At 42.4% G+C, this 27,317-nt stretch overlaps 1 protein-coding gene across 3 annotated transcripts; it reads left to right on the top strand.

Moving 5' to 3' along the window:
- The first annotated feature begins 14,199 nt into the window (after positions 1-14,199).
- Positions 14,200-27,186, top strand: PGAM5 (PGAM family member 5, mitochondrial serine/threonine protein phosphatase). 3 transcript variants are annotated; one of them, XM_080374013.1, is made up of 6 exons: positions 14,200-14,556; positions 20,213-20,391; positions 21,701-21,826; positions 22,980-23,068; positions 23,397-23,556; positions 25,407-27,186. In XM_080374013.1, exons 1-6 carry the CDS (start codon positions 14,288-14,290, stop codon positions 25,586-25,588), a joined length of 1,005 nt encoding a protein of 334 aa, XP_080230139.1. In that variant the 5' UTR covers positions 14,200-14,287; the 3' UTR covers positions 25,589-27,186. The 3 variants fall into 3 exon arrangements, with proteins under 3 accessions (XP_080230139.1, XP_080230138.1, XP_080230137.1); XM_080374012.1 differs by having other exon boundaries at positions 14,204-14,556; positions 23,400-23,530; positions 25,438-27,186; XM_080374011.1 differs by having other exon boundaries at positions 14,206-14,556; positions 23,397-23,530; positions 25,438-27,186.
- Positions 27,187-27,317: the final 131 nt, after the last annotated feature.

Below are 27,317 nucleotides of genomic sequence, written 5' to 3'. Positions count from 1 at the left end.
TATTGGTAGTTGTTGCAATGTTTTATTCAGGATATCTGGATTTATATATCCCAAAGATGTATGATTTTTAATCTCTCTTCACTTATCTGTCTCTATCTATTCTGAAAATATGTCCGTTTGATCTGTAAGACTGGCTTATGACGCACACAGTTACCAAGCCCTCCTAACAGCAGCTGCTGCAAGATTTCTGATGCCATAATTTGCATATATAGGCTAATTACATTAAGCAACAATCCACTCAAGCATGTTCATTATAAATGCCAGTGATATTTCTGTGCTGTCGTGTCTTCACATGGCAGAGATTACCTTATATATAAAATGGCCAAAAACATAATCACCAGGCTTCATTGATGTTGGCTACATCAAACAGAATTATATAAGCTTATTACCTGTTTTAGTACATTTTATTTGAAGACATCTTGGCTTACAGCAATATTGGCTTTTCTGTCCCTAAGTAATGGATAAATTATCCAAGTTTGTATTAATTTCTCCATTATTTTTAGGTTTTATTCTGCAGGACAAGTTTCAGTTCACATTTTGGAACATAATAAGGAGAGACAAAGGAAACTATTTATCCAGGTGAATATCTTTTAAGAGAGAAGCAGTTATATAATAAATAGATAAGAATTACTGTCAAAATAGGTTTTGTTCATCTTGTCACAGTAACTTGAATTTTAAAGTAAGGCTTATTTCACAGCTGATATGTCTGTAACCCTGAAACATTTTTAAAGTGTCTTGGTTAGACATTTCAAATTATATGAAGAAATATGATCTACTTTTATGGATTAAAAACAGTCCTAGAGAAGTGATGGTACATTTTACAGTGCCTTATATATATGTGTATATATATATATGTGTATATATAATGCCTATATGTATATAATCTGTACATAACTGTGTACATATCTTCACGTAAAACTAGTTACAGGTGTCCCTATCTGGTGTATTTTAAATGGAACTGATCTGTGTTGATAGAAAAAAAAATGGTTGTATTAGCAGCAAAATCCAGAGCCAAAAATACTTACTAAAACACAAGCAAATAAAATAGACTGGAAACAGTGTTTCTGCCATTGGTTATGTCCCAGGCCATGGAAGACTGGTAGGTGGCCCCCCATTATAAGGGATATTCAGAGAGAAGGGAAAGCAGTGATGGAAGCTTGGATAAAGTGAGGAATATATAAGAGATTGAGGGATGCCTGAGAGCACCCCATTGCTCAGAACTATAAAGGATAAAGGAGAGGTGCAGGAGGAAGGGATGGGCTGTCTTTCAGGGGAAGCTGAGACCTCAGAAGAACCATCAGAAATTGCCTTGAACAAGTGTCCTTAAGAAAACTAGCTCTTGGCTGTGACAAGAACCCTTCAGCCTCACTGGCGTTGATGGTATTTCACCAGTTCTTTTAATGGTCACACTAACTCCTTCCCCTCAAATGTTGGGTTTTCTTTCTGCCAACAGGGATGCAATAATGACTCTAGGTAGATATGGAACAGGGAATTCTGCAGAGCTTCAGACAGTGGATCTTATCTAGAGAGAGAAGAGTGACTTCTGTGGAAGAGACTCTCATCTTCTGACTGTAAGGAAGATTATTCATGTTTCCTTTCCCTTACAAATTATTTCATGCTGTATTGCCATCCTGTTCACCTTTTACACATGCATCCCTTGTGTGGATTTTTCAGACAGTAATTTTGCCATTTATTAGCAAGGAACTTAAAGCACTAACATAGCCTATCCATATGGCATTGGATCTGGAATATATCTGGCCTGAGATGGACAGCATACAAGGCTATGTGAGCACTGTGGGCAATGCTGAGTTTTACCAATATTTCTAGACCGTGTTAAGATATTCTGTCTATCGACTCTATGATATTCTGTCTATCGACTCTGTCTATCTAACTATGACTGTTAATCAAAGTAATTTCTGCATTTGTGGGCATAGGCCAGTTTGATCAGATTATATGGCAGAAGCGCACAGCATAATTTATGCGGCAGATTCTGCCAGTTCATGAGCTTTTCTAGTTTAGTTGCATTTTACAATAATAGGGGTACCACAGTTAAGTCTTGTATTTTAAAAAATATCCCTTTTCTGAAATAAGACAGTTTTACAAATACAAGTAATTCAAAAAACCTTTTCAGCAGACTTTGTAAAGCATCTGCCATGTAAAAACCATGGGGACCATATACTACCTCCTGAAGTTTATTTCACACCTTTAAACTCCTAACCTCCATGCACGCTTGTACTATCCATCTGTTTCTTCAAGATGGAGTAAGAACAGGGTTTTCAAGGATGTATTTGAACATTGTCTGCTTGTGTGAAAACCTCCCACTAAACTCAGTGGTAACTGAAAGAAATGATGGGGAGGATATGTCTGAATAACTGGAGGGAGGGCAATGTCTGGAACACTTTAAGGGAAAAAGTAACCTTCCATACTAACTAAGAATTGTTGTTTAGTTAGCACTGTTGTTTTGGAGCCAAAGCATGCCCATGAGTTTGGGTTCAATAAAACATGTCATCACACACAGTCAGCAACGAGGACTCAGTGTAGGGCTTTCAACACCAAAATCACAAACCTTGAATACTTGAGATGCACACCTAAAATGAGAATTCCTGTTTTCAGAGTGGCACAACAACACATTAAGCTCATGAATGGTAGTTTTTCCTTTAATGATGCTTTGTTAGACTTAACGTGCCATTGGGAGTGGTACCCACAGGAATTAGCTCACTCCTATAGTTCATTGACATTAGGACTTCAAGCCTCTAACCTGGAGCAAATCAAGTACTTGTAATCTTTTTTCCCACAACAGGGAACAAAGGGGAAAGTGGAATTTCATGAACACATCCCATTTTTGGGCCAACTCTATTTCTAATGAAGCTTCTGTCTCTACTACAGAGAACTTACATAAATGGTCTTCATGTGGCAGGCAGCAAGAGGGAATTTGGGTTTATTAGTGAAGCAGCAACGTGGTGCTCTTCTGCCCTCTGGCTTGTCCTTGCACACGGTGTGCAGGTAAGTGGCTCCTGGGCAGTGGTTTCTTACTGCATTCACTGCTTCAGTGGATATGAGTTGGATGGCTCCTGTGTGTGCCAGTTGCAAAGCACACCTCCCTGCCATGGAGCATACGTGTTGAAAGCCTCTTTCAGTTCCGTAGGTGCAGAACACGTGGGGATCTTTGGATCAGGGATGACTGTGGAAGCTCATAAAATGGCATTATAGTCTGGTTCTAGTCCTGGGCGCAGGTGGTTTAGCACAGTACAGCTTTACTGTCAGCTTTCTCTCTTGTACAGTCATTTGAACAGATGGTGGAAGGGTTTTTGTTGTTTGTTTGTTTGTTTTTTTAATAAATACAAACCAATGCTACTTTTTCATGGAAAAAACTCACCTTGTAGAAACTGCAGAGTCTCAGTAAATTCAGTAACAGCATGATCCTGTTTTTGCAGCCTGAATGTTATGAATCCATCTGGCCTTGGGATCAGCCCTTATTGTCTCATTGGCAGGTATCTACAATAACAGACTTAAAAACAGAGAAGTAAGTAGTTAGGTGGTACTTGGTCATGACTAATTTTTCAGACCCACTAAGACATAATACAGACAAACTGCTCTGTTGTTGGCCACAATCTTCTCTATCAAAATGCACATGCTTTGCACTGCTATCTTGCTGGCAGTTTCCCAGTGTTAGTCAGTAAGAGATGTACCAGTTAGATGTTCAGCTGGAAACCCGGTCTACACTTCAGGCACAGGAATGGGCTCCAGGCATTCTGGCAGCAGTTCCTGGCTCCATACAAATTACTGATGACTTGTACGTCTTTCCATGCCTCTTCACTCCATGTAAGATGGGGATGCAACTTCCTGACCTCACAGATGTGTTGTGTTTGTGAGAGGCTTGAACCCTATCATTCTGCGATCAGCTGTGTAGCTGGAGCCAAGCAGATGCATCCCATAGGTATCCAGGATCAGTGGGGCAGATTTAGGGCATATTTAACTTCAAATGAAAGCATCACTCCAGGTCACGTTCTTGCGGAGAAGTTTTTTGGGTGTTTGTGTGATGGGTGTTGCTGACAATAGTCTTGGTCTTACACACTGACTTTGGAAAGCTGTTTTAGTAAATATATGCAAGACATTTCTGCCTTGATCGTTCCCTTGACATCCTGCATACTTCCTTATAATCCAAACCCTCTGCATAATACCCGTACAGCACAATCCTCATTCCAAGAGACCATATGCTTCATTGCCTTAAGCAACTCCACTGTTCCCTGCCTGCTTATTGGAATAGTTGTGCATATATATAATGGTAACTAAAATTACTGAGCAGAAATACAGTAAAATAAATAGCTGTAGGTTGGGAGTGACCTCCAAAAGGGGGGACACTGCAATGTGCTGTTGTGGCAGAGAACACAGCGAAAGCTGAGTTTTGCAGCCATTGACTTGTTGTGGGCTGCTGAAGAAATACAGCCTTTTACATTTTTTCTTAAGAGCAAGGACTAATGGTGCTACGTTGCCATGAGAAAACTGTTATTAATTCCTGTCTTTTTTGTGTCTGTTTTAATGTTTTGCAGAAATATGTGTCTATCTACAATAATGTATTCATAGTACGTGAAGATTATCAAAGAAGGAATAATGTTGTCTATTAGTGCACAAAATAATTTCTTTGTTAGTATGGTCTTTTACTTACTACTGCCTTTCTAATAAAGGGGCAGGAAAGAGTTAGAAATTAATAATCACTGGGATTTTTAACACAGGCAAGCACATTCTGCTTTAAGGGATAGGAAGATTAGATGTGTCCATGTGTAAACAGAGGTTGCATGAGTTTGTTTAACTGTAATGGCAAAATAAATATATTTTTTCCACCTATATTGAAGCACAGAATAGATAATTTTTTCAAAACCTGTAAAACCTTCATAAGTAAATATACCATAGTAATTCAGTGTACTTCTCCCACATTTTTTACAGAATTTATAATATTCTTTATGAGCATTTTAATTTACTTTTGAAAATATTTTTTTCTTTAATTATATCTACACAAATTCTAGAGATATCTATACAGACGATCTTCATATACATCTAAAGCCCTGGATGCTGCAGAATTGCATGTCAGCACTGTGTCACAAATGATGGAGAGAGTCCTTTTTGGGTACAAGAGACTTGGCGTGCACTGTCCTTGGTTTTGGTTTATTTTTATTTATACCCACGGAGATTGATCAGCAGAAGGAATCTGAGCACCCTGCTGTTGGATGGAGTCATAACACAACCTGTGCACCCAGAAATGCTTTGCCTGCCTCAGGCAGAGACCCGTGAAGTGTCTTTCTAGGTACAGTGTGTCTGTGCTCCCTCCTAGCTCAAACATAGCTGTTTTAAGCAGAGAGCTCTTCTGTGGTCTTCTCTTGGGCAATCAGGATGTGTTACCTGCCACCCAGTCAGGGTGAGGCACAGACCTGGGAAGCAGTGACACAGTTTCTGTTTCCAGCTGTGTCACTGACTTACTGTGTGCCATTCCCAAGGTCACAGTGTCACACTTGGTAGATGGTATTCCAGTATGACACAGAAGTTGAGATCCTCTGGATTTAAATTGCTAAGTGACTTCCAGCGTTGAGTCATGTGGCTGTTCCTTGGCACCAGATCTGAAATCTGTTGGCAACAGGGCATTGCTTAGTAGAGGCTATATGATGACCATATGGACACCATGCCTTGTGGCAGAGGTGTGGGACTTCAGAGGGCATTCTTACAGTCCCTAGCTCAAGTCAAAGAGGAAACAGAGGTAGTGAAAAAGGGAAAAGAAGTATCTTTGGCTGACATGAAAGGGAATAGGCAGTGTCAAAAGACAGGAAGGGGCAGCTGGGTTTATTGCTGGCAAGAAAAATTTCCTCCTGTTTCTATCAGCATGAAGGATTGATTGGCTGGGGCAGGCAGCATGCTGTTAAGTACATAGAAGATCTCTTCTTCCTGCCTTAGATGGATTTCTGTCATTATTTTGCAGAAAGACAGAAGGTTGTAATGTAGGCAGGGCTACATAAGGCAGAGTAATAACATAAATCTTCATAGCCTTGGCTGGGTACTGAAAGCAGGCTGGCAGGGGAAAGTTCAGATGGGTCTCTGTCTCCACAAGATAACCACTAGGTTTTGGTAATTCCACACTCCTCTGCACTTATCTTGGAGGGACACTTCTAGTATAAAATGTATTTTTTAATTTTAGGCAGCAACCAGTCTTTCAATGCCATGTGTCTGTCAAATGCACTGTAAAAAAGCCACAGTGAAGCATTGTAAATGTAATCCCCCTCCCCAAGTTGTTGAAGTTAGCAAAAAGAAAACATCTGTAATTTTCTTTTCCAGGCCAGTTTACCGTTCAAAGTTATGTTTTATATGACATATTAAATTAATTACAAAACATAAATTCAATCTGGAGCAGCAGTAAATTGCTTATTACTTTTCATTTTGCGGCTGTAAAATGTTATAGAAGATCTGAAACAGATTCAAAAAACTTGTATAAAATGTATACTGTGTATTTCAGCTATTGCTACAGCAATGGCTGCTGAATCTGGGTTTTGCTAGTAATTTAAAAAGAGTTCTGCATAAATTCCTACTAATAGCAACAATTATTTTAGCTAATGAACCTGTAGTTTGATTCAGCTAAGTCATTTTCATGCATTCCTTCCTATTGAAGCAAAATCACTGATAAATCACACCAGGTTATAACAATAAAGCACTAGTGGCAAATCAGTTAGGACAGAAAAGCAATTCTGTTCAGAGTTTCTCTCTGGAGCATCTCCCATCAAGAACTCTCTCTTGAACCCACTTGGTTTAAAGCTGATAAATGACAAAATTAATGCCATGGAGGAAGCAAAAGAGAAAGGAGCATCTCTGTTTCCCACAGGCCATGAAACAGTAAGCGCTACATTAAATTACCAAAAAGCATAATGAAAACACAAGGCAGAACTCTTTCAAGAAAGCAGAGATTAAATTGCCGCAGGATGTTGTGAAAACCAACAGAAATGCAACAAAGGTATCCTTTAGCAGAGCATTAATTCTGCTGCTGCCACTAGCCATCCTCTGCATTGGGATGCGAAAGCAGTGCTCTCTTTAGTCTGGGTTGACGTTAGTTGATTTTAAAGCCTAGTTCCTTGGACACTCCACAACTGCCTAATTCCATGCTCAAGAATAAAATCATCACTTGAGTCCTACTACTGGTGGCTTTGGTAGCTTAAGCTAATGTGGTGGTCAGACTAGTTCAATAGAGAAAACTGATATTCGCCCAAGGGTCCTTAAAATTTCCCTAGGAAATGCATGAATACATTAGCAGCAATTTGAATGAGCTCAGTAACATCATTTGGAATAGAGAAAGCCACCATGCCATTTTGCCTGATTTATGTGTGTTTCCAAGTTGCTGTACACACATGCACACACACATACATCTATATATGTATGTATGTGCACAGATATTTATAAAAGCAACCACTGCCTTTCAACTGTGTGTGCTGTGATTCAGCAGCAGCAATAGTTTTTGGCAGGGACATAATTTCAAATCTTCGGCTGAGGATGCCTGCCAAAGCATTGTTGCACAGAGACAGAATGAAGAAAGTTATTTATAAATTAGGATAATTAGGTCCCGTGCTTATTAGTGTTGGGAATGAAACAGAAAGATGATACGTGTGGTAAATGGGTATCATAATATGAGAAGATGCTGTCTGTGATTTTCTACTTGTTGACTGAAGGGAAAAAAAAATATTCAGGTGAAGTAACATCATTATGTGCTGCTCCCACCTAGGAAATTCAGGCTGTGGGAGTGTGTGTGTTATGCTGTAGGACAGGGCCCAGTTACACCAATGGAAGTTTGGAATACTTCCACAGGATCCAGGTGTTGATTGTTGTAACTGAGATTAGACTCTGTTTCCTCAGTCCTGAACATTTTGTGTTCAGGTGAATGTGAACCCTGAACAGACATAGAAAACTGTACTAACTCCTCTTACTTGGAAGCAGTAGCTCTCGACCATGCTGGCAGGGGACAGCACTGCCCAGTCTGATGTTCTGCTCATCATCTCTGTCAGCAGAGGCAAGGCTGTTTCTGTGTCTCATCAGTCATGTACGTTACATCCCTTTTTTCTTGAGAAATACTGTCACCGGGACAAATTGATATTTCCACTGGTATTCTCCCTAGAGGCATAAACCCAGCGAACGCAATATGAAATTTATCCATGTAGGGTCTGAAAGGAGCCTGTGCTCACCCAGTCTCTGTAGAGCACCCAGGACAATGCTCTCAGGCCATTTCTTACTGAAGTGTTTGTCACACAGTAAGTCAAGAGAATAGCAATTAATACTAAAGAATTCTTAGCTCCTGGCTTTATACTAAGTTTACTAGATAGTGTGACTAATGTGTAGTAAGACACTTAAAAACACATCTGTGTTTTAACAGTTGAATATCCCAGTAACTTTTCTCTTACTTCTCAAGCTATTTGGACTGATCTCACAATGCTTGGGATTTTTAAGGGCCCAAGCTCCTGAAGTCTCAAGTAAATACTTGACTATGGGAGTTTCTGAGTTTTTCACTAAAGGTCAGGGAAAAAATGTCTTCAGCATTGCAGAGAAAAGCTTGAAATAGAAAAATGATCCCTCTCCAAACCCCTCCAAATCTGAGAGAAGTGTCAAGCTTATTGTTTCTCCTGAAAAAAGCGGGGCTTCTAAACACTGGCGCAATACTGACAAGGTTCACTGTCTTAGAAAGATGATTCCTTTATTTAAAAGTAGGTGCAGTCTAAGCAAGTGCTTTGCTTGGTCTGGGCCTTAGTCTCACTGTAACGGGAGTGGTGCTCGGAAAGCTCGTCTAGCTAAATTGGAGCTGCAGCTCCTATTTCTGCTGCATCGCCACCAAAGAATGTCACATACGTGGCTGACTATCTTGCAGGTTCTCCAGACTTGTAGTTAGCATCACTTCCCCAAAAACTATTTCATCCTAGGGTTTTGCCTGCACAGCCTCAATGCAGCTTGTATGTGGAAAAACTGCATTTAAATGCTTGTTTCCAAAAAAAGGAACAGCAGGGTTTAGACAGCCTGTGCCAAGCTCTATCCCTAGGGTGATTTTTCTGAAGCAGGGAATACCTGAAATAGCTCCTGACAGAGAGATAGGAAAGGGTATTTTGGGTGAGCTAGAATTTTGCTTTTATATTTATTGTAAAGCATTAAATGGAACGTTAAAACTAGAATTCTCCTGAACTGTGTAATTATGTCCATCACAGTACTTCAAATGATTTGCAAGCAGAGTGTTCTCCTTCCTGCTAAGTGAATTTTGCAGATCAGGTCTTTCAATGGTTTGCCAGTGCACCTAAAAGCATAGCTGGATTTAGGGCATAGACTGCAGTGCCTAGGTATTAAGCTCTTAGTAGTGACTGTTAGTATCAAATGCAACAGCCGCCAACACTGTCAAGTCCATAACGACTACAAATTTATTTCCCTTTCTAAAACAGACCAAAAAAAAGTAAAGAAAATGGTGTAAAGACAGATCAGCTGAACTTTGCAAAAGCAACAAGTATGCCTGAATTCTGTTTCATTGTTGTGAGCTATTAGCAGCACCTGTGCTTCCTTAGCAAAATAACAAGTTTACCATTATCTAAGACAAAAACTTTTTTGGGGGGAGGGTGAGGTCCTTGAGGCAATAATATCAAATCCCCTTTTGTTTCCTGGGTAGTGATTACAGTAAAATACTTTGCTTATGTTTCCATTCCTTAGACCATCTGTTTCACATTAAACCCTTCTGGCGTGATACATCAGTATTTATTAGAGCGTTACATTAGATAATGTAGTGTTAGTATGGCTGTTATAAACCCTTAGTTTCATGAGTATGACCTCAGGGGCAGAAATGGATGTGTTTACTTAATGAAAGGGCTAGCAACTGTGTTAATAAAACTAGTTTACCAGTTCAGAAATTACTTTTTTTTTTAGGTCTTTCACAAATGTATTTTTGGTGTGTTTTTTGATTTGTAATTCCGAATGTTTGTGTTTGGTACAGTAAAACCCTCTGGTTTTAAATGACTGAAAGCCGTGATACTGAGGACTTGTTGATAATAAATTGTTAGACACCTAAATCTGAAAACACAATACTCTATATGTGATGGGGTGACATCCATTTTCATAAATTTCCAATGCCCTGTACCATTCAGGGCATGCACTCACGTGATTCAAGAGCTACTGAAGATGGGGCAGTAACCCTCCACCCCTGAAGGAGCTTTCTAGACGTTTTTATTGTTGCCCTCTGCAGCAGCTCATTTCTTGTGCTTTCTATCAGAGGCAAGGCTTCATAACACCAAAATGCAGAAGACAAGACTTGTTGTAGAGCTATCCTGTCATTGCAGTCTCAACCATTTTGGGACAATTTAGTAAGTACAAGACCTTGCAAGGAGATTTTAAAAAAATTCTTAGCGCTAATGAGACTTTAGTCACAGTGTACTAAAGAGACTTGCTCCTTACCAAAGGAGTAAGCTAAGACACTCAGTCATGGGAAAGAAGAGCAGTTCCTTACAGCTATTTCTGAAATACTTCATTTACCAGTGTTACTAAAGACATTTCAATCTACTTCATTTAGAAAGTTGGTGACTGTGAGTGTAAAATTGAGAAATCAATCTTTTGTGATATGAAGACTTTCTGTGCTTTAGATAAGGTGAAGCCTAGTTTCTAATATACTCTTAGAGAGTGTGTTTTGGGGAAGAGGGCAAGTCTTTCATCCTAAATGAACTTCTCTCTTTTTTTTGTTTATGGTCAAAAGAGATCTGAAGGATCCTCTAGTGGGTGATTCACCACACCTAGATTAAATTCAAGGCCTGAATCACTGCAAACATATATATACATAGACTTTCTTTCATGCTAAAATCTCCCTAAATTTTGTGCTATTATTTAACCAACACAGTACTTGTGTGGTTGTGCTTACCCTTCAGCGATGCAGTCAGATGTGGTCAGGAAGCCAGTATCTGCTTCAGAATCTTTTTTTTTTAACTGGTCAAGTTATACAAATTAAAGTTGCCTAAAAGCATTATTCTTTCTTGGTTTATTAAACAAAAAAGTATTAAGTAAGCTTAAGTAGCATCATTTTGTAACCCAAAAGTTTAAACTAGTGTATCATTCAAATTTTGCTGGGTCCGAAGCAGGCCAGGATGACATCAATATTTCCTTTAAGAAGGCCAGCAGTAAGTCCGCAGTATATGGCTGAATATATTTGGATCAAATGACATAATGTTTCCTTTTTCTCTCTCTCTTTCTTTGTCTCCTTCGAGAATAAATTTTCAGGTTGTTGGGGTTTTTTTTTATTTTATATTGGGAAGATGATACATGGTGAGTAAATGCACTTGGGGTCATGGAAAAGGCTTTTCAAACCCACATTTTCGTCGTTTCAATTGTCCTTTTATTACTCTAATTGTTTTATTTTTAAAAAAATGCCTGCAAGTTCATAAATTTTCCTTGCCAATTGTAGACTTGCCCTTGCTCTCCCTGTAGCTAATGTAAAACATCCAGACACTGACTCATCCCTGTAGTGATCCAGGTCCCACAGAGAAAACAGTTCTTCGTATTCCTGCTGGGGTGAAGTTAACCCTGAAGGGCTGCCATTGCTCCTGCTGCTGCCACTAGGTTTTTCTGCCTGCCAGGGGAAAGTCAACACCATTTGTCAGGCCGCGTCTGTACTGACTCTTCAGTCAACCGTACTGGATTTCTAATTTCTGTTTTGCTTTGTTCTGGTCACAACATAGTTCAGAGGCCACTTTAACCTTGGGCACCTTGCTTGAAGGTATTTCTGCATCTAACCACAGAAATGGGATAACTCCCTGGGAATCATACCTGAGTGTTGGACCTATCGCATCGGTAGCACAAGCATTTCTGTTTTAGCTAGCAGAATAATTCTGTTAGTGGGTACCATCAGTAGGTTGTTATCCTCTTAGATGGATTTTCTGCTCACAGATGAAATAAAACACAATAAAACTGGATTACAGTAGCAGCAATATAAATATATATAAAACCCCCAAAGACTGAGAAGTTAAGTAGTAATTAATGTAATGCAGGAGTGTATATTCAAGCTAGTCGTAACTTTCAAAAAATTGGTTTAAGAGATTTTTTTTAAACCTAATTGTATTGCAAGTTTTACAAAATGGTAAACATAATCTAATTAAAAATAACATTTTTGGACTGACTGAGTAAAAGCTAAGATAATCCCAAAAGACTTTTGCACATAAATTGCATAAATGCATTAGTACCTAAACCAAGCAAAAATAAACAACAGAATGTGAGCATATGCACAGGAAATTTCTGATGGTGAAGTGTTGCTGCCGAAGAATGACATCCAAAATGCAGCACTGAGGCAAACAATCAATATTATCCATTTTCATTTTCTAGTGCAATGAGGTTGCGCAGATGTTCAGTGATACATTTTTGCTGAGGAAGCAGTTTTGACTGTTGCTTAACAACAGCCTCAAACTTTTTTAGCGGTGAGCTGAGTTCAGCCCTGGTGTAAGTTGATGCCACTGTCACTCACTCAGGAAACTTGCCTGAGTCTTTACTGGGATTTTGACTTCAAGGGTCAGATTATTTGTGCAATTGATGCACCTTGAATTGCACTGGCATTTCAAACTGAACCATCTGATTTTAGAATTCAGTTCAAGCCATTGAGAGATTTATCAGGAATTGTAGTATCAGTCCCACACAGCTCCAGCCTGACCCCAGGTGACTGATGGTATCGGGTGCAGTTTGTTCCTTTGTGAGTTGTTGGAGGTCAAATACAGCAGCTGGGGTTCGGGTTAGAGGGCAGGCTGGAGGGGGAGAGGTAGGGTACAAGTGGGACAGTTAATGGAGAATGAGTGTTATGAGGGATAAAAGAGAAAAGGCATTATGGGGGAAAAATATGTACAAGTCACTTGCAGGAAGCTAGGAGTCTGAGAACGGGAGGAAAGAACCATGCTACAAGTGGATGGGAAGTTTTGAAAATAAGACTTTTTGCTTCTGGGCTCTTGGTAAGAAAGAACATACACAGTATAAATACACAGGCTTGCCTCTATGATAAGGGATAATACTCCTGAGATAAACTAAAGAAAAATAATCAAATTAAAATTTCAAAGCTATCTAAGAAGAAACAGTGGAAGACCTTAAATATAGAGATTAAGGCGGGTAAGAAGGATAAAGGAGGGAGAAAAAAACCTCTAGTCTGTAGCATATTTTCACCAGGGTCCCTGTTTCACTTGTCTGACCCCTGGCAGCCACTGCTGATCTGTCAGATGTCCCAGAGCCCAAGGACCTGTGCAATGTGTCTTTGTCGCCTGTGCCACGCGTGTGTGAGACGGAGACACGGAGCGGTGGGCAGCGGAAAGCCACTCAGCTGGGAAGGCTGGGACGTGGTTGAAGTCCTTTAGCAGAAAGCTCATCGTCTTTTGGGCTGGCACAGTGTCCTTGTGGTCCTGCTGTGGGTCCTGCAGCTGCAGGAGCCTGTTAGCAGCACGGCGACGCAGAACAGGATCAGCTCCCTGTGCTTCGGCAGGGACAGGCTTTCCTGTCAGGTGTGCCAGAGTTGCTCACAGCAGCTGGAACCCAGCTGGGCCTTATCCAGCTGGAGTGGTAGGGGTGTAACGCACACAGTGCAGCTTGTGGTGTGGGGAGCGTGGGTGTGGGGGCGAGGCTCCAACAGGTGGACAGGAGTGATAAGGGTGTATAATTCAATATGCAAAGGTTGAATAATGGCATCTGTAAGGCCTGCCGGCACCCCCAGACCCACATTCAGCAGCATTTCTGCAAGGCACAGGTAGAAACTGGTGCTGAATTCTGGGTGTCAGCTCAGCAAACAGGGGCTCCGTCCCGCTTCTTCCCAGGGCCCCAGCTGCGAGGCCGAGGGCAGCACCGAGGCTGACCGGGGCCCAGCGCCCCCCCGCGCTCGCGCTCCCGCTCCCGCGGGCGGGGTCCCGGTGCAGGGCAGCGGGGGGCGCCCCCCGCTAGCCGGCCCCGGGGGCCACCTGCCCTTCCCCAGCCCAGGCTGCCGCTTCCCGCTGCCGGGAAGCCAGCGCTGGCTCTGAGACGGGTCCCTGCGTGAACCAGCTCAGGGCTCCGCGCTAACTACGCCCGAGGCCCGGCGTGCGGCGGGCTCGAGTGCCCCGGCTGAGGGCGGGTGGGGAGGGGTCACTGCCCCCGCGAGGGCCGCAGGCCCCAGCCCCCCCGGGCGCCTTCGCGGAGGAATCTTGCCCCGCGCCGCGCTCCGTCCGGGGCGGGGCGGGACGCGCGCTGCGCGGCGCTCGGCGGGCGGCGCCGGGGCTGAGGGGGCACGCGGCCCGCCGCCCGCGCCATGTCGTTCCGCCGCGCCTTGGCGCTGGCCGCTTGCGGGCTGGCCGGCGGCTCCGTCCTCTTCTCCGCAGTCGTCGTGGGCAAGCAGCCGGGCCGCGGCGGGGACGCCGAGCCGCGGCCAGGGAGCGCCGCCACCGCCGTTACACCCGCCTCCGCGGCGCCGCCGGGTTTGCTGCTGCTGCCGCCCGCCGCCGCCTCCTGCCCGCCGGCCCCCGGCTGGATCGAGAGACCCGCCGGTACCGGCAGCTACTGGGACAGCAACTGGGACAGGTCGGTGCGCTGGGGCCTCCCTTGCCCGCATGGGTGGGGACCCCGCTCCCGGGGGTCTCGGGAGGGGCCCCTTAGAGCCTCCCCCCTCCGGAGCCGCGTGTGGGGCGGTGAGTGCCCGGGGGGGTGCACGGCCTGGGCGGGAAGAGGGGGGCGGGGTGGCCGGGGGAGGGGGGCCCGGGCTGGGCGGGAAGGGGCTGGGAAGGTGGGGGGGGGAGCCCGGGCTGGGCGGGAACGGTCCGGGGGCGGCCCTGAGGCGGCCGGGCAGGCCCGCCCCCCGGCGTCTAGTCGGGAGACATTTCCAGGTAAAACTGTAGGTGCTAAAGCGCTCAAAGCAGAATAGGGTTGAAATTCTTGAATAGTCTTGAAAATCCTTGAAAACTGTTGGAATTCTGTGGCGCCTGGCCGCTGGTGGGGGGCCGCCGCTGCAGGCGCTCCGTGCCCCCTGCAGAGCAGCCCCCGCGTGTGGGAGCTGCGGGCGGAGCGGGTCTGCCGGGGCCTTGGCACGGCGCTGCATCCGCACCGGGATTTTGCTCTTTGATGACGGTGCCCTTGGGCTTTTCCCGTATTTCAAATACACGTGCGAGGCGGGTGGTAGGCCTGCGCCGTGAAACTGCGCGTTACTGCTCTTCAATCCTTGTGAAGGCAACGTTGCTTTGCACCTAACTTAGCTGTGTTCTTCATAGTGTTGAAACGCATTCCCCGAAGGGTTAACTACATTTTTTTTCTGATTAATTAGAATGTGCAAATATCTGTATTGAGCTTTGGCTCATTTAGCTTCCGTCTGGTAGAATTACCTCCCCAGGGAGATTTATGTCAGGCTCCGGTTTAATCACAGTAAATCCAAACTTAAGCGCCAACAGATTTCTATTGTATGATGCATCCCATTTTGATTGTTGTGATGCTGCTACAGAATCAAATGCTCATATAAACAGGGCTATGTACGCTCAGATCATAAAAACGTAACTTTTAATTAAACAAGTTTACATCTGGGTACACAGTTATATTGAGGGAAGTACTAAAGCTATTTTTTTAACAGGCTTAACTTTGTTGATCCTTCCCTGTCTGGTTCTGCTGAAAGGTAGATTTTCTTCAGGGATTATAAAGTACTTTTGGACTCCTGTAACTTTTTTTTTTTTTCCAGACCAGGAAGTAGGGGTTGTACTGTAACGGATGTAGCTGTCACAATTGCCTGAACAAATATAGCTAATAGCAGTTAATACCACTGTTCATCATAGTGTGCAAACAGTAGAAGTGTATTATCACAGATCAGTTAGTGCTTAGTGTCTACCATTTGGTGTGATATGGCTTTGGCTACACCTCATTGAAATCTTAATTTTGATTTTCGGATGACGTTGGCAAAAACCTGTAACATGTAAAGTTGTTAAATGGCTTATACACAGAGTGTCTGACTGCTTCTCTTTGGGGGCAGGGAATGATTTACAAAGTCAAGTGAATAACCAGATATTGCAGTATTCTTAACAACTGGTGGCTTTTCAAGTTTGAAACAAAAGAATGCAAGTGTCTTGTTTTCAGACTCCCTGTTGATCTGATACGATGTTACACCTAGGATGCTGAATTGGTCTATGCTGCTTGCACAGGAATTGTACAGCTCAGATCTTGGAGAAGGCTAGGTATAGGTTCATTCATGTAAAATACTTTACCTGAAAGCTGTTCTTAACTAAGCTTCTGTTAACTGGGAAGCTTGGTGTGGGAGGGGAAAAAAAACAAGCTCTGAATTATTGACAAAATTTCTGGGCTTCAGGTAATTTCCTATATTTTCTGAGTGGTGCTTGCAGATAGGTTTATTAGAAATATCTGGATTTCGAAGTATGTTGCAAGAATTAAGACATTTGTCAGGCTGACTACATTTCAGTGACTGCAGGGCTTCCTGGAAAAAAGGTGAAAAGGGCACTGTCATGGATTAAGTGATACTTTTGTTTTAATTTGGTTTAAAGATGGTCCCTGACATTGCTATTGCTTTTTGGCAAGTTCTGACCAGCTATGGTCTTGGGTGGGTTGGTTTTTTTTGGTAAGAGAATGCAGAAAACTGCAGTTGTCAGCTTGTAAGTTCCAGTGGCCTAAACGAACCTACTTAGTCTTAGCAGTATTAAAAGTTTTCCTGCTCTTAAACTTTCTAAAACTAGCTTATGCTAAAAATATTGTTAAGCTTGATTAACTTCTCATGACTTGTTAAAGCATCTGTTGCTTTTCCAAGTATGTGTTACCATCAGGTAACTTCAGAGGTGCTGGAGGGGAGAGAGCAGGACTTGCACTCAGGTGTTTCTTGTGTGTTTCTGCCATAGGACGAATTAATCCCTATGTTACTTGACAAATGTACTTTAAGTTTTCAGGTGTTTTTTCTATTTTCCTAATGTGTCTTTCCAGCAGTATAGTTTTTACTGAATCAAAAGAAGTATCCTGTGAAAGAGCAATGGAACTTCTTGTTATTAGACTATTGCTTAAATTTTAATGTGATTTGAAGAATCAGTCAGCAATATAGAGGCGAGCGGAGGTTATCGTTATTCGGCAGCGCTGGGTGCATGGGGGATCGCTCCACCAAAGTCATGCACACCGAGGGGACTTTTCAGTCCCCCCTTTATACAAGCTACTCATACCTATTCATTAGTTTTCCAAGAAATTGTTTACATATTCATTACAATTCTGAGAATTCATTTACATATCTCGTGCCTGGGCAGTGTCCTTGAGGAGTTGTCTCTGTGCAGACTCTATTCCTTAGCGGTCATGTTTAAAGTCTCCATCTTCGCCATGTTGCATGTACAACAGGAATCTAAGAAACTGAAGGTGGGTAAACAATACCTGTCTTCAAACATTGCAAATGATTGTTAATGCTACCAAAGCTAAGGAATGCTGGATATGTACCTCTCTTCCTAAAGGAAGCCTGGCAACACCCCTGTACGGGATGGCCTCTCAAAACTGGAATTATCTTGATGACAAATGGCCTACCTGGCCAGACTTTTGGAAAAAGCCAGACGATGGTGGAGGATGTTGCTTATTTGATGATAAAACATATGACTTGGGTCCCAGATTTGATTTACAAATATTAAGCCTAACCACCACAATATTTATGAAAAGTGATAATAACTGCGTTGGAAAGCTCAAAGCAAGACAGGGGGAGCATGTCCTGGAAACCCAGGGCAAAACACTTGTTCCCAATCTGATGGGTGGAATGATTACTGGATGTATACATAGACCAAAGTAATCAAATTGAAACAGATATCCATAAGATATGGAACAGGTTTCAGGTTTTACATGATGGTTAAACATGCTTTTGTTATAATACTTACTGTAATAGTTTTAGGAATACTTATATGTGTATTACTTCAACGTTTTGTTCGGAGCTGTCAAAGAATGATCATAGGGCATAGTGATTTTTTATAGTTGTAAAAGAATTTACAATAGTTGTTAGAAAAGGGGGCCATATATGATTTATTTAAAGAACGGTGTGCTCATGTTTATCTGAGGAGACCCTTATTGTTGACTTGAGGATGTACTAAATCCTTGAATGGATGACATAGGGAGTGTGCAAATTGTCCAGGCAGGAGATATGTTAATGTTGTTAACTTGAAGATATACCAGGTCCTTGAATAGGAATATGCTAATTGTCCAGGTGTGAGATATGTTAATGAGTTAATGAATAGACATGAGTGACTTGTATAAAGAAGGGGCTGAAAGGTTCCCTTGGTGTGCATGACACTGGTGGAGTGATCCCCCATGCACCCAGCGCTGCCGAATAAAGATAACCTCCGCTAACTCAAATATTGGTGATTGATTCTTTAAATCAATGTCCAAGGACCCTTATTGCCACATGACAGATGTACAGACTGCTAAGTCCTTGGGTTGGTTGTCTTTAGAAGGGACATTTTGTCTTAGATTCCTGTTGTACATGCAACGTGGTGAAGATGGAGACTTTAAACATGGCCGCTAAGGAATAGAGTCTGCGCAGAGACAACTCCTCAAGGACACTGCCCAGGCACAAGATGTGTAAATGAATTCTCAGAATTGTAATGAATATGTAAACAATTTCTTGGAAAACTAATGAATAGGTATGAGTAGCTTGTATAAAGGGGGGACTGAAAAGTCCCCTCGGTGTGCATGACTTTGGTGGAGCGATCCCCATGCACCTAGCGCTGCTGAATAACGATAACCTCCGCTCGCCTCTATATTGCTGACTGATTCTTCAAATCAGTTGTCTTGCTGAACCTTGTTAAGAGCTTAAGGAATGTGTTGAGCCTCAGTGTTTAATGGAAATCATGTCTTTACTAAGGCAAGATGGATGCAGGGCTTTGTAAAGCCAGTCTTCTTGTGAACTGTAGGAATAGGTATGTGAAGCAGCGGTTTTCTATGACCAGATGACCTCGTCTCAAACTGAACAAAAATTACACTCTTGGTTTAAAAAAAATTCTTATGTAAAAAAAAAAAAAAGTTTAATTATAATAATGGAAGAAGTGAGGTCTGGTATTAATTAAATAAATTGACTGTTCTTTAGGTAGGAGAACAAGGGAAAAGTTCTGAGGAGGAGAGACTGTAGCAAAAGGATTTGTATTAATGGGGTAGAGGATCAGTGCAGAGAGGGGACCAGAAGACTGATCTGTGGAAGGTTTGGACAGGGTGGATGATGACAGTGCAGTGCTGGTGTCAGCAGCGGGAAGTCTGTAGCACTAATCTGTGACACTGGGGAGGGAGAGGAAGATCCACTGTGACAGGTGTTGTTTTGAGGAACCGGGTCAACTGTCTGGGTGATGTGCAAGAGGAACGGTTGTGGTATGCAGGAAAGGGATACTGGTGTGCAACGTGACAAAGTGGAAGAAAGATTAAAGTGGCATGTGGGGAGAGTGGTAGCAAAGATGAAAGGATAAAAATAAATCTGAAAGATAAAAAAATGTTACTGGAGAGACCTGATATGACCTAGTTTAAAGCACAGAATAATTCTCAATGTGCACTGAAGAAAGTTGGAGCCTTTCTTAAGATATTGTTGGATGGGGGGAGTGTGTTTTAATTATTTGATGTAAACATGATTGATAAAGTGCAAAATTTATAGGTGTTGTCACAGGGCCTTTTAGATATAGAACATTTTCTTTCCTTTGTGATCGGTCAAAACCTGTTCCTCTTTTCCTGGGTATCATTCATGGTTAGATTTTTCTCATCAAAAACCTACCCTTATACCTGGAAATCATGAAATCCCATATGCTTGAAAATCAGTGAAAATCCCAAGAACAACTACTGAATCAAAGGAATTTGAGTATAAAGTGTGCTAGTGTTTATAATCTTGTCCAGACAGATGGACAGACAGTAGCTTTCTATGTTTTAGTGTACACCATCTCTGTGTATTAGGATTTAACTTTTTCTGTTGCGTTTGTTGCTTTCTTCTTTTCTTCCAAGAATCAACTGAGAGATAGCTGTTGCTAAACAGCAAATTTATTTGTGGCAGTTACACCTTTTAACTTTTTTTTAATGCAGGCTTTTATTTATAGCTCTAGCACAATGATTTGAATCAGTTTTGCGATATAGATGGCTAAATAGTCAATTTTAGTACTTCAACTGTATCCAGAAATAAGGCAAGACTACCCATCTGTAAAATTCCTCTGCCTTTTAGTTTCACCTATCTAAAACCGACATTTTAATTGTGTTTGTTTAGACGTGAACCACTGGCTCTTATCAATCTGAAAAAGAAAAATGAGGAAACTGGGGAAGAAGAACTTGCCTCGCGCTTAGATCACTGCAAGGCAAAAGCCACCAGGCACATATTCCTTATCCGTCATTCTCAGTATAATCTGGATGGCCGGGCTGATAAAGACAGAACTCTGACCCCACTTGGTACGTATTACTAGAAGCATTGTACTTTGCATTTTGGGAAAATTACTTTTCACATGCTGCCATCCTGATGAGTATGGGTCAGTAATTAATCTCTGCTCTGGGTCTCACTGCCAAAATTTAATCCACTTTCTGGATCCTTTGTGGCAGAAAGATGTCGTGAATAAGTTTGTTTTTTCCATTTTTGATCCTCTAAATCCAAACCTTAAAATGTGCTTTATAGAGTTCTAAACACACTCAGTTGTAAAGGAGCTTTGCAAAGGAAAATTCCAGTTATCTTAAGGTTGCTTGAGCAGATTTTCATGCCGGCTGACATAATTCCGCAGGGCTAAGGCTTGTAAACTTAGCTCCATAACTGACTTTGGGATAGCTTTCTCTTAAAAGGTTTCTGTTAGTTTGCTGATTTATAAAGGGGAAAAAAAGTACCTTGGACTTTCTTTTCAGTTGGAGTGTTAATTCATAAAATATATCTCACTCTTGCTAATAAGCACTGTTTCTGGGAATACTGCTCATCAGTCCTGCTTAATCAGACACTTTCTTGATGAGATGTACGCTAACAGTTTCTAGGGGGTAAGAATTATTATTGCACTGTGCTGCTTGATGCTTTGGAAATCTGGTGCCAAATGTTTAGTGTAAACACATTCCTCCCCCCCAGTCCTAAGCACCAGTGTGCAAACAGGAGTGAAATGCTAATTTCAGGACCAAGGTGCTATTTTAAACTGGTAACAAGGTATAGTCTTAATCCTGTCTCATCCTGTGCCTTGGGTCAATTACTGACTGTTGTCTTTTCACCTACCTACCTGAAAGATGGAGTAAAGCCTTCCCTAGGATACCCACGTGCTGTGGTTCTGAACTTTCCAAGCCAATGTGGCCTTGATGAAAAATGCACCATCAGGTCTGAGTGGATCTGTTCAGCACTGTCCTGAACAGCGGTGGCAGCTGGCTTGGGTCAGCGCTCTCTCTTAACTGGAAATGACCCCCTTGGGATGGGGCTAGCAGGGATACTGAATACTTTAGTGAAAGTCTCTGAATAAAGTTTTGATGTGTATTTGGGTGGGGGTTTTTAATTAAAAAAAAACAAACAAAAAACTGAGTTTTTCCTGCTTATGGAAATACAACTAGAAATTGTCCAGCCAATAAATTTGGTCTGAGTAAGTAAATGAATGGTGAAAAATTTTTCCAATTACTTTTTGAAAAGAAGAAAACCTGACATTGATGAGACCTTTTATGTCTACTGCACAACTTTTCTGGTAGTTTGTGTGAGGCGCTTATGTGAGTGTCACCAATTTATATAATGAGTATCGTTTTTAAGGTCGAGAGCAGGCTGAACTGACTGGACGCAGACTGGCAAGCTTGGGATTAAAATTTGATCAGATTATCCACTCCTCCATGACTAGAGCAACTGAAACAACTGAAATTATAAGCAAACATCTCCCAGGTGAGTGTCTTCCCTTAATTTTGCATTGTCTTCTGATCCTTAAAACTGCTTCCAGTAAAAATTTAATTTTGTCCTTAAAGTCAAGATGTTATTTTAGCCAACCTCCAGCCCTGCGTGAAACTAACAACCCTAATTCTGCTTGTTTCCAGTTCATCTTTAAAAATACAGAGGGGCCTGCCCCTCTGAGTGACTAGCTGCTACCTGCATGTGCTGCTGTGTAGGGGAGCTCTGCTGGTTGCTCTTCACTTTACACCTTTTGTAAAGCAGTCTGTCACAGGTCGTCAGGATTGGCTCAGTCCTCAGCCTCTGTGGGCAGCAGCACAGGAGAGAAGGGTGTCATAAACACCAGTTCTGGTGGTGATGCTTCTTGCTGGGCTAGTTAACTGGCCCTTCCTGTGTGCTGCGCTGTCCTGTGTGCAGGGGAAGATGTAGCACACTCAAAAAGGTGTAGGGATTTTTTTAACGTGAGGGCTTTGTTTATAAGGGGGTTTGGGTGGTTGTGGTTTTTTGGTTGTCTTGTTTTGTTTTACTGGTTGGTTTTCATTTTGTTTTTTTTTCTCCTGCTGTTCAGACATACCAGAATCTGAACTAAAGGTATTTGACTATACATAATTCTGTCTGGTATTTTAGTAGATGTTCAGGTATGACTGGCTGAATGTCAGTTCTCTTATCATTCTGTGTTTGTTTTCTTAAATGTGCTGCTTCAAAAAAACTCCCAAAACCAGCAAAACAAAAAAAAAAAACCAAACAAACCAACCCCCCCGGCCTAAATAATAATAAATATTAAATATCAAAAGTGTAGCATTAACATTAATTAGCCGTAAGAGTTAACTGACATACATCTTTAGATTAACATCCTTGCTAATGCGTTTCTGCCAAGTGCAGCAGGCTGGGAAGACTCAACTTGCTTTGCCAAGCTGGTTTGGCTGTTCTCAGTTGGAATAAACTTTGTTTTGCTGATGACAGAATAGCTTTGTTGGAGAGATTCACACCCCTTGATAGGATGTGTGTAGACTAAAATGGTCTTTAGGGTGGAGAGGAAGACTTCCTTGAAGATAGAATATGAAAAATGTATTAATCGTAGAGTTGTGAGCCTGTTTGCAGTGGCATGTGAAGTAATAAGTCCTTTCTGAATGTGTATTTAATATTTCAGGAGTCAAAAAAATTAGTACTGATCTGCTGAGAGAGGGAGCACCCATAGAACCAGACCCTCCGGTCTCTCACTGGAAACCAGAAGCTGTGGTAACTTTAAGATATTTTATTTTTTTTCCTTCAGTTATTATGTTTTGGGGTTTTTTTTTAAGTATACTTCATGTTGACAGTAGTAATAACTTGCAGTGTCTGTACCTGATGCTTTTTATCACACACCTTAGATAACTGCATACTTTTCTCCTCCCCAGTAAGTGTACAGGACAGTTAAAATAACTTGACAGTCCCTAACTATTAGTTCAGCCTCAGGTGTGCATCTCTGTAAAGAAGAACTCTGTAGAAGGTGGCAGCCCATCTGCAAAGGCAGGCAGTGGCACGTGTTGCTCTGAGCTGTATTTAATTCTGAACTCTGTGCTGTTAGCAGTACTACGAAGATGGAGCTCGAATTGAGGCTGCTTTTCGAAACTTCATTCATAGAGCTGACGCAAAGCAGGAAGAAGACAGCTATGAGATCTTTGTCTGCCATGCCAACGTGATCCGCTATATTGTGTGTAGGTATGTGTTGGGCTGCATGTCAATTGGTGGTGTTTAAGAGGTCATAGTTTTACTGAAATTGTGTTGGGTTATGGCACTGCTGAGCTAGAAGATGTGATTTGGCTGGTTTGAAGCAGCTGGAGATTGGTGCCTGTATTGTGAGCAGCTGGTTCTGCAGCTTCAGCACAGGATTAATTTGCAGGTACAGGACACATTTGAGAATTAGAACACTTTTGATTCTAGTTCCAAAGTGAAAATGGCTGAATCGGTGAGACTCAAAACCTTTTTGTATGTCTGAACAGTCTCTTTAATACCATACGCTTGTGCTTCCCATAAACCCGAGGACAATGCCTGTGTAGGCTGTTGGAAAAGGCAACAAATATAGCATCTGACTGGATGCGTCTTTTTGAGGTGATACGAATTTGATCTTACATAATGAAAGATTGATTTAGTTTAGGGAATTCTTTACTAACGGAAATTTTTATATTATGTTCAAGTTGTTACTGCAAAAACACACTAATACATCCAGTATTGGATTAAGGGGAGAGCAGATCTTTCCGCTAACATCAAGGTTGTTCACAAAGGAGAAAATAGTTCTGGATCTTTGCCTGTCTCTGTATCTAGTCAGCCGAGTCTGCTTTATTCCTCTTCCCTATCAACAAAGCACTGTCTGTAAGATAATTTGTCTTGAGCAGGACAGATGTGATTAAACTTTAATCTGATCAATACCTACAACAATTTCAGTTGGCTTTATTTAGCTGAGCTAGTTAAATGCTAGCCTGTCTGCTCAGTGGACTGCTTTAGAGCTCTTCACAATTGCTATACTTAAAGTTATTGATCAGGTAAAAAGAATACTCTTTTCTGTGCCAAAAAAGATCATCTTGCTGCTGGCCTACGCTTTTCCTGAAATACTTTTTTTCTGAAATAAGTTTTTTCTCTTTGCAGTTTCTTCCCTCTTCTTTTTAACTTCACTTCTGTGCCTTCTATTCCAGGCTGTCTGATAGCACAATTGAACACAGACCGTGTAGCATTCCCTTTGAATCTAGAGCTTGACTGTAGCTGTTATTTCATTTCTTAGCCTTTTTAAAAGTCTCTTCTAAGAGCCAAAAAGGAGTTATTCCTCAGTATCTGAGGCAAAAGATGTTTGAGACAACACGATGATTTTTTTACAGCTGTTTACTACAATTGGTTGAGCTCCTGAGGCTGTTTGTTTAGGAATTTTAGAATAGCTGAGACTAGCTACGATACTGTATTTCTACAAAAAAAGCACAAGGCGCTTTTTCTCACCACTTCTGGGAAACAACACAGCTGATGGAAGGTAGCTGTGGTAAATTTCTTCCATAGGTGATGTGAACAGCTAGAATGAATCCTTGTCTCTGCTGCTGTTCTGTACCTACCCGTGTTGATAAGGCCGAAGTAGTGCATAAAAGGTGCTGTTTGCCCCTGTGCCGCTGGCGCGTGGAGGCAGCCACTAGGGCGGTGAGCCCTTCCCTACCTGTCAGGAACGGCACGCGGGTGTGCGTTGCTGCAGTGTCTGTGACTGACTTAAACCTATGCTGTCTATGGTCCTGTTTGTTACAAGGTTGCTCAGAGCACTCCCAGCAACCTGACTACGCTATAGCTTCTACCTTCTGTTGATCTGAATTAATCCTGGCTACAATAATCATACCCATCTGCTGGACTCTGCTTATGCAAGGGCGCTGCTGGCACTGGTCCCGTCCAGCACTGTTGTTTTCATATCAGTTGCACAAGGGAATATTTTTTCCAAGGCTGACTGTGGAGCATTTGCATGCAAGCTGCAGAATGACCGACAATCTCATTTTTTTCTTTCTTTCCTTCCCCTTATGTGGAACAGGTGGTGATGCTGTGAGCTCATTTTAATATAACTGTTCATGAATGAATAATATGTTTGTGGGTTTTTTCAATAGAGCATTGCAGTTCCCCCCGGAAGGCTGGCTGCGAATGTCCCTTAACAATGGCAGTATAACTCACTTGGTGATACGTCCGAATGGAAGAGTGGCACTTCGAACACTGGGTGACACAGGTTTCATGCCTCCAGATAAAATCACACGCACCTGAATGAGCAAAACTGACGGCTGTCCAGGAGCTGCCTCTAGTCTCTTTGCACTAGTACATTCAGCTATGGTACCACTAGATTTTTATCTGTTATGTTGGGGTGTGATCCTGTCTTAAAATGTCCTTTAGCCCCTTGCCTCCTTCATACGTATTCATATCTGCCTTTCAGTCCAGAAAAGAAGAAATCTTTGTAAGCCTGAAGCTGTCCAGTCCTCAAGTATTCCCCAAAACTCCAAGCTGAGCTGTGGAATACAAAGAGATTGAATGTTTGCTCAGCTGTTGCAAGAGCACTGACTGTCCCCCCACCCCACCGTGAATTTCTGTAACCAAAGCTTGCGCCTGTGGATGTTTTTCTTGTGCAGGAAAGCAATTGGTGTGGGAACTGGACGGAACAGCCTCGTGTCACACTGCGGCTAAAACTGAAGGCGAGACAGCTTGTTTCAGCTCCTGCAGAAGGAGTGACGAACAGGGCGTTCTGCCGTTCAAAGGACAAAGGGATAAGGCTTCAGTTTTTGTCAGCTGTTGAGGGTGTGTTTATGTTGTGTCGTTGTTCCCCTCTGCCCCCAAAAGCACATGTAAACTCTTGACAGGAGGTTGCCAGCATAAAGCAAAGAGGGTCAAAACCCATTTGCCTCGGAGCTGTGGTGCTAGAATTAACTGCTGCTTCTATTAAGTGTTCCTCCATCCTCAGGAAGTACTTTTAAGCTGTTCTGAACGTTATTCAGTCTCATAAAGCCTTTAACTAAAATGTGGTCTGTACCAGGATGTAGGGAGGTGTTTGTAGCAGTAAGACAGAAGGAAAGGAAAGCAGCGATCTTCTGAAAGTGCTGCCAGTCCCTGACTGACTGACGGTTTTGGAGTGCTTTCTCCCAGTGATCTGTACTTGCTGATACCTTGCTTTTAGCCACTGAGTTCAACGTAGTGGTACTTTGTGTCAGAGCTTCTGCGGTGTTGGGGCAAACAGCTGCTTAAACCTACTGGTGCCTGAATGGTGAAAAAAATACTGGTGGGGTGGCTTGTCCAGGCCAGGTGCATAGTGCAGGTGTCGGGCAGGACACCTCAGGTGGCTCCTTTGCACAGCTCTTGACACTGCTGGACTGGTGCTAGGGAAAAAGCGGGTGGCCAGGAACCAGGGAGGGCCCGTGTGCATTTCACCTTAGGGTGCCTGCTGGGCCCCTGAACCGGTGGCGTAACCTAGCTGCCTCACGTCATACCTGGAACGCTGAAAAATGTCACCCTGTATGCATAGTGTGCCTTGGTGATAGAGCACATACTGTGTAGGATAGCAAGTGTAAGTAACTTGTTAGGTTCTCTCACCACCAAGAACACTGATGAGACCCTAAACTTGCTCCTGTCAGAGCTGGATGAAGCACAACTGTGGCACACAACCTAGTGACACAGTTCAATACCGGACTGCTACATCAGGATGATTTCAAGGGAACTGGGGTGAGTAGGGGAACAAAACATGATCCTTGTCTAGTGCAAGTTGGGGGGGCAAGAGGAAACCATTGTGATGTCTCTCTCATTGACACAATGAGAGTAATTTACCAGTTTTTGTCTATTAACTTTTTAAAAGTTTTGAATAAAATAACTGGTTGCTCTTTCTTGTCTCTTCAGTTGTGTGACTGTCACCTATAGAACATACGGCTGAAGTGCTGGCCCAGGGACTTGGGTTTCTGCCAGCGGGGCAGCCTTGGCAGCCCACCGGACATTTACCAGCTTTGTCCTTTCA

The sequence above is a fragment of the Falco punctatus genome (genome assembly GCF_963210335.1).
Source record: "Falco punctatus genome assembly, chromosome: 1".
Taxonomy (NCBI): domain Eukaryota; kingdom Metazoa; phylum Chordata; class Aves; order Falconiformes; family Falconidae; genus Falco; species Falco punctatus.
The sequence above is the reverse complement of the archived record's forward strand: the minus strand, read 5'-3'. Positions and strand labels throughout refer to the sequence as shown.